This window comes from Hylobates moloch, unplaced genomic scaffold (genome assembly GCF_009828535.3).
Source record: "Hylobates moloch isolate HMO894 unplaced genomic scaffold, HMol_V3 SCAFFOLD_15, whole genome shotgun sequence".
In the NCBI taxonomy this organism is placed as follows: domain Eukaryota; kingdom Metazoa; phylum Chordata; class Mammalia; order Primates; family Hylobatidae; genus Hylobates; species Hylobates moloch.
Window position 1 is genome coordinate 66571571 of NW_026652290.1, and position 7504 is coordinate 66579074.

The window sequence follows — 7504 nt, forward strand, 5'->3', positions numbered from 1 at the left end:
TACTGAGTAATGGGATCTCAAGCTAACTGGTGAGTTAAGTGTCTGGGTAGAAGCTCTTTATGAAACCACCAGTTTTGTGTTTCTCATGTCCACACAACTGTGAAAATACACGTGTGATCTTCACTGAAAGCTTCTGACTCCAGTAAGTCCTGAGTTCTTGAGTTAGCTAAGACTCGCTATCCACTCCCATTTCTATTCTGCTCTCTGAAGATAAACCTTACTTTTTAAAATGTCAATGAGTCAAAAAGAACTGAGTAGTGGTATGGTAAGGTGATGGGCTATACCTGCCAAATAGTAATTGTGAAATAAGTTTTGCTTTACTAAACATGTAGTGAGTTGGATAGAAAGTTGCTTTGGTGATTTAGCAAAAAAAGACATAATTTGGTGTAATCTAACAAATGAGAACCAATCACCTAGTGTTTGCCACCTTCAAGGGGAAGAAGAGAAACAGTACATTCATATCTTATTCCAGATGGGCCTTCCTCAGGGTATAATAAAAATTATGAATCAAGAATTCACTTGAATCCTTTTTTGTATAGAAGATATGATTGCTATGATAATGCAAAAAAGATGGTTTTTAATGTCAGCATTTTCTTTCTCAGGTAATAAAGCAATTCACTGTATGATTTACAATGGTGCATTAGCAACCCAGCAGCAGCGTGATGTCAGAGCCTCAAAAAGACGTATACAAGAGAAGCAACTGGGCCTGGTTCTGTTGCCCTGGCCCCCAGTCAAGGCTGCTTAAATGTCACCAACTCCAGTCCTGCTCTGTTCCACAGCTAGTCCTAGCTGTGATTTTCTCCCAAATAGGACACAGATATTAACTAAGGTTCTGGAAAGAGAAAGCAAGAGAAAGAGAAAAAGCAAACTACTGAATGCACTAAACATTTTTTTAAAGTTTTATTGAAAGGAAAATAAAGGTTAACTTAAAGGACCTAAGGATTTGTTTTTCTCTGTACAAAGGAAATATGTCAGTTGCATGCCGATGATGCTGGAAGGATTCCGCAAAGGAAACCATCTTTTCTGGGAACACAGAGAGCCCCCTCTGTTGTTGGTGACATTACCCTCTCTTTTTCCCCCTATTTGTTGCCTTTGTTTTCCTCCCCTGTCATTACCTAACCTCCTAGTACTGCTGTGCCAACCGCAGCACAAAGACACTCGTCTAAAAAGCCTCTGTAGGAGAAAGAGAGTTCCACCCTACGGAAAAAAGTGAACCCTCGGGCCACAAAGATGAGGAAACAGTCAATCTTTGGAAAAGCTCTCACAGACGTGGGTGGCTTTGGCAATGTTAGCCTTTGGAAGGCGACCTCTTGAGCAGGTTCTCAACCTTAAGGCTGGTCTGAGAAAAGCAATGAGGGGAGTAGAAAAGAACGGGGAGAAGAGAGGGAGAAAAGGGTCGGGGAATGGAGGGTAGGATAAAGAGGGGATACAGGTAGGGGACAGCGAAGGAGGCGGTCTGTCCCTGAGGATGGAAGGCGGCGGCCCCTCCTGGGATTACATCTTTCGGCAACCACCCCCGCACTCCGCACTGGCACTTCGCGCGGGGTCACTGCCCGGCCCCACCTCCTGGGCTGAGTGGCGCGCTCCGCCTGGGTCCCGGAGGCGGTGGCGCAAGGCGAGCGCGCACAGGGGCCGTCCGCTGGGCTGGCCCAGCCGGGGAGGTCCCGACCCCAAGAGGCAACAAACGAGTGAAGGGGCACTGCTCTCCACACTGCTCTGCCGCCTCCACCCCAACTCTCCCCACCCCTTCCCCCTGGCTGCAGAAGCAGCAGCAGCAGCAGCAACAGCAGCAGTAAACGAACAGAGCCACAGCGTCACCGAAATCCAAGCGGAGCCCAGCTGCGCCGGGGGCAAGAGGAGGGGGCTGGGGCGATCCGGTGGGGGAGGGGGGAGGGGATGGTGGGGTTGCTCCGGGGCCGCCGGGGGCGGGGAGGCAGCGGGGTTGGCGCGCGCGGCGGCCGCGCCCCGGGCCCGCGGCCGGCGTCACTTACCCGGCCAGGGCGCGGGAGCAGCTCGGCCGACTCCTCGGGGCCCGCGGCGGCTCGGGGCCGGCGGTCGGCGCAGCCCGGGCGCTGCCAAATGTAAACAATCCGCCATGATTTCTTTGTTTAGCTAATTGAACCTGCCGCCGTCTCGAGTCCCAGGCGCTCCCTCTCCCGTCTCTCCCCTTCCCCCCTCGCGCTCTCTTTTATTTATTTATTTGTCTCTCCCCCCCACCCCGCCCTTAGTCTTTCCCTCTCTTTAGTCTTAGTAGCTGCTTTTAATGGAAGTCGAGGCAGTTGGGTAGTTGGTGCAGGGAGTGCGGTGGTGGTTTTTATAAATACAGGTAAAATAATACCCAAATCTCAGACTGAGGTGCAGTTTCTGGAAGAGGGGGAGAGTGTTCCTCTCTTTCCCTTTCTCTTTCCCCCTCCCCCGTTTATTAGAGTATCCTCGGTGGAAAGTGCCAGAAAAATGCGGTGCATCTCTGAGTCACCTTTTCTTCCGGCCGAACTCTCTAGCACCCAAGTTCGCTGGCGGGTTTTGGACTCTGCCGAAGTGCTGAGTTCGTCGTTTACTTTGAAAGCCTGAAATATAACTGATGTCCAACTGCAGGAAGGCGCACGGAATCGCCGCCACCATCCCGGGGGCGAATCACCGCCCTGCAGCCGGCTCCTCAGGGGAGTGACCTCTTGGAGTCAACTAAACTCCTTTAGGGAAATACCCGGTTTTTCCACGCGCGCGTGCGCGCATACGCACACACACTATCCAAACTAGCACCAACACAGTGGAAGGCTCCCAGAGGAGCCCAACTGTTCAGCCTCACGTTTGTATAAATTACTGGTCCCAATAAAATTGTTGCAGAAATATTGGGGAAGGAGTAGACTCTGAGCCTTGAGTTTCAAACTTCCAGGAAATATTTAGGTCCTGGTGGAAAGAAGGGCTCAACATTCCTTCATCTGGGTTTCTGTGGGTAGAAATGCATTTGATCACCAGTTTTGACTATGGTTAATGCAGGCATCATTTAAATCCTGTTCTAGGTGAATTTATGAAGAGTTTCAGGGTAATCCGTGGCAGAAAATTCTAGGGTTATGGCTTCATTTATTTAAAAAACTACTCCTCCCAGTCTCACTTCTATTTATAACCACCATGTTGATGACACCAAAAATGATTCAATATTTTAATTAATAAGGAGGTTTGAAAGTCATCTACATCTTGCAGTAAAACTGCCTTTTAAGTTAGAATCGGGATTAATCTCATTAAAAGAAGTTATTTCCTTAGCTATGCTTATTTCTCTGTGGGGAGAGCACTATTGAATAGAGTAATGTCACCCTTAGAAGTTTGGACCAACCATTTATGCGTCACATAATGTATGGATCGTATGGGTAAAAGGGTCATCTGATCCAATCAAGAGAACTGAACTAATGAGTATTTACACTAAGCCCAGTCACTGTGGTCGTCTTACCCACTGGGGTCAATTAATAAATAGGTGTACAAACATTCTGATTAAATATAAAAGAGAGGAATTGTATTGCCAAGCAATCAAAATGACCCCAATCAAATCACCTATTTACACTTAGGTCTAGTCTATTCCCTCATGCAAGTTTAACAAAGGTTATTATCATATTATTTTCCACACTTTTGATGTGTTTTTTTTTTCTTTGAAACAGATTTTCGCTCTTGTTGCCCAGGCTGGAGTGCAATGGCGTGATCTCGGCTCACCGCAACCTCCGCCTCCCGAGTTCAAGCGATTCTCCTGCCTCAGCCTCCCAAGTAGCAGGGATTACAGGCATTTGCCACTACGCCCGGCTAGTTTTGTATCTTTGGTAGAGACGGGGTTTCTCCATGTTGGTCAGGCTGGTCTCAAACTCCCCACGTCAGGTGATCCGCCCACCTTGGCCTCCCAAAGTGCTGGGATTGCTGGTGTGAGCCACCGCGCCCGGCCTCTTTTTTTATATGATGCCAAATTTTACATGTTTCCCCAAATTCTAGCCTATATCTCACCTTGCAAAACCCACCTTGATATGTACCTTCTCCCAGTGATTGGAACTTATTACTTCTCTTGGCATCAGATATGAAACTAATGAGCTTCACAACTGATGATCAAGGTCCTTGAATGGGGGGACTGATATGCCAATACATGGAAGGATTTTTTTTTTTTTTGCACAAAATTTAGGTTTAAGAAGCTATAATTTCACTTTTAAAAATTAATTTCTTTAAATACCTGCCCTGTTTGTTTAGAATTACTTTCCATATTCACATTAACTTTTTTTTTTCTTTGTTCAGCTTTTAAGTCCAGGAGTACATATGCAGGATAACGTTAACTTTTTCTAATACATTGAATGTTGCATGTTTGCACCATTCCCCTGTTCATCGTCAGGTTTATTTCATGTGTCACTGGCCATGAACTGAAATTTGTTTGGAAATTAGAGGGTGAGGGGCAAGTAGAACTTCTCTTGAGCCTATTCCAGATTCTCATATGTCTCTTTAACAGGCAAGATCACGTTATATTAATAGATTTGCACATGTGTAATCACATACATACAAAATGTAATCACATACCGACACTCCTTGAAAATACATTAAAAAATGGAAATTCGTACATAGCTACATTTCATTTGTAGGCTGACACATTGATGGCTCCCAATCAATCACACCGTTTTGCATGAATACCCTCTTTTAGTCCCCTTCCACATGGACCATGGGTTTGCCCATGTAAATTGCTGTGGCTACCAGAAGTTCCATAAGCACTTGCACACTGGGGTTAGTCCTTTTGGAATGCTCCCTTTTGGAATCTAGCTGCTGTGCTTTAAAGAACCCTGCTAGGGAGACAGAGATCATCTAGAGGAAAAGAAACAATGTACCCTAGCCCAGCCACCAGCTGAGTGCAGATGCATAAGTGATCCCAGCCAACACTGCATGGAACAGAATAGTGAATTCATGGGAACATAACAATAAATTATTGCTTCAAACACTAAACTGGGGACGGTCTGTTATACAACAGTAGGTCACTGATAACAGCTTTCTCCAGTTAAAAGATTAACGACGTGGTCCGATGACTGCTGGAGGTAAGAATTCAGAAAAAAGACATAAGGATGGAGGAAGAGAAATTCTAGAAAACTGCCTAATAGAGCTTCCCAGAACTAGAACTTCCCTTTGTCACTTCTTAGAGCTCAATGACACCATTACTTCAATGATGTAATAGCCATTCTGGGAACTGTCTTTATGTCATCATTCTGTTTTTTTATTTATTTTTTTATTCACTAATACATTTTGTGTTCTCTAATTTAAAATTACCTTTTCATCTTGCTTGATTTTCCTTCAGCTAAATTAGAAATTTGTAGTTTTTCCCCTAAAAAATTCAATGGCATTCTTTCTTATAAATTACATTCTCTGATTTTCTTGTCAGCCTGCTTCAAGGAAATCCATGTGTTCAAAATGCTTGCTCGCAGTTTGCTCCATACCAAATGGTTGTTTAATCCAAATATCTGAGCAGCAAATTGAGCTGATCCTTCTGGAGAAAGTATGGTTGAACAGCCAAGACCACTGGGTAGTCGAAGAGAAGACCACACATCCTGAGCTCCCCAGTCTGGTGTGAGGGGAGGACAGCTGATAACTGGATATGCAGTGTTCCCAGACATCACTGGTCCCAAACCATTCCTTCTGCCTGCCACTGCCACAAAGACAGTAGGAATGCCATCCCCTTCATACTCAGCTTTAATCCTCAGAGTTTCATCTGGTCCTTTATGTGCAGATGTTACTCGAAGTTCACATGGAATGCCAAAATTTCCACAGGGCTTGATTTTTTCACAGTGACCAAGATCAGAAGTAGAGCCCATCAACACTACAACCCTGCACTGACTTTCTGATTTCAAAAGCAACTCTACTCTCTCTGCAACCCACTCAAAGTTTTTCTTTACCATTTGGAACCCTTCAGGAGTTACTTCTTTGAGGTCCTGATAAGACTGTTTGTCTTTCTGTTGGCTTCGAACTCCTGATGGCCAGAGTCTCCAGGAATCATTGTCAATAACATCAGCAAGAACAATTTCTTTGGTGGTTACATCAACACCAAATTCAATCTTCGTATCAACCAGTGTGCAACTCTGGGGCAACCAGGATTTCTCCAGTATTTCAAATATAGCCTGTGTAGCATGACTCATGATACCCACTTCAGTGTGGCCTATAACAAGTCCAGCAAAGCAAAATTTTGCAGCAATCAGCTGTTCCTCAGACCACTGTGGGTCATTATTGGCATCATCCTTGAAAAACAACTCCACTTTAGGTGGGTAAAACTTATATCCTTCCTTGACACCAGGATTTCTTTTGGGAAAAGAACCAGTTTCTATTCTTCTGCAAATCCATTCAATTGGAATCATTTCACACTGGGGTGCAATGAAAGCTGTCTCCCCACATTTTCTGGTGAAGGCAGTTTTAATACCTGCTTCCTGTAATAACTGAAAAATACAACTGGTGATTTTATTTGAGATTGCAGCTTTTCCTTCCAGGTGATTCTTTCTAGCTGCATTTCCTGCTATAATCTGGTCCTTGGACTGTAGGAGGACTTTTCCTGGACTATCGATAACAATTCATAGACTTCTTTTGTTTTACCCTCATACAATTTTTTACCAATGTTCAGTACCTCAGCTGTCGCCATTATCCTGAGTGGGCTGAGGGCTGCGACCGCGCCGGGAAGCGAGGATCATTTTAGGATGAAGAATCTTTGAGTCTCTAAAGCAAGGAGGTCAACAGACACAGGCTTTGGAGTTCAGTTCTCCTGCCTTCAAGTCCCAGCTCTGTCCCCAAGTAACAACGCAGAATGAATGAACAGGAGTTCTTTCCCAATTATTGGGACTTCTAGAAATTAGGCATGTTTTACAATACACATTTTCTTCAGGACATTGTTCAAGTGAGACCAAGAATGAGAATAAATGAGTAACACATGGAAATTTTGGGTTCAGACACAAACTCAATATATGAAAGTGGTTACCTGGTTACCTAGAGGTCATCTCCCTGTGCTCAAAAGCCCTTGGATTTGAATTAGGCACCAGAAGACCTGGGTCCTATAACGTTTAATTTGGCTCTGTATTTGCAGCTGATACACACGCACACACACACACACAATTATCCCCATTACAAGTGGGAGGGAGACAAGAGAGTCCAATGTCTCAACTAGTATAGGGCACAGTTTGCTAAACTTCAGAACTCGAATAATGTTTTGTTTTTAAAAGAATTCTCTCAGACCCCCATATGCTCAAAAGTTTCATACAACCGTGAAACAATGTTCACACATTTACAAATTAAAGTTAATCAAATATATAAAGCCAAGAGCTAAATTACCCACATTAATTTAATGTGATATTATTATTATTATTTTGAGGGGGTTGGAGTCTTGCTCTGTCACTGAGGGTCTGGAGTGCAGTCGCGTGATCTCGGCTCACTGCAACTTCTGCCTCCCAGGTTCAAGCAATTCTCCTGCCTCAGCCTCCTGAGTAGTTGGGATTACAGGCATGTGCCACCATGCTCG

General features: G+C 44.7%; 1 protein-coding gene across 1 annotated transcript; it reads right to left on the reverse strand.

Annotated features, from left to right (window-relative positions):
• Positions 1 to 5244: 5244 nt before the first annotated feature.
• Positions 5245 to 6734, reverse strand: LOC116483296 (bifunctional phosphoribosylaminoimidazole carboxylase/phosphoribosylaminoimidazole succinocarboxamide synthetase-like). The gene is given in 2 exon segments (XM_032753640.2): positions 5245 to 6557; positions 6560 to 6734. Coding segments are annotated over 2 exon segments (1275 nt in total). The 5' UTR covers positions 6635 to 6734; the 3' UTR covers positions 5245 to 5357.
• Between the last annotated feature and the right edge of the window lie 770 nt (positions 6735 to 7504).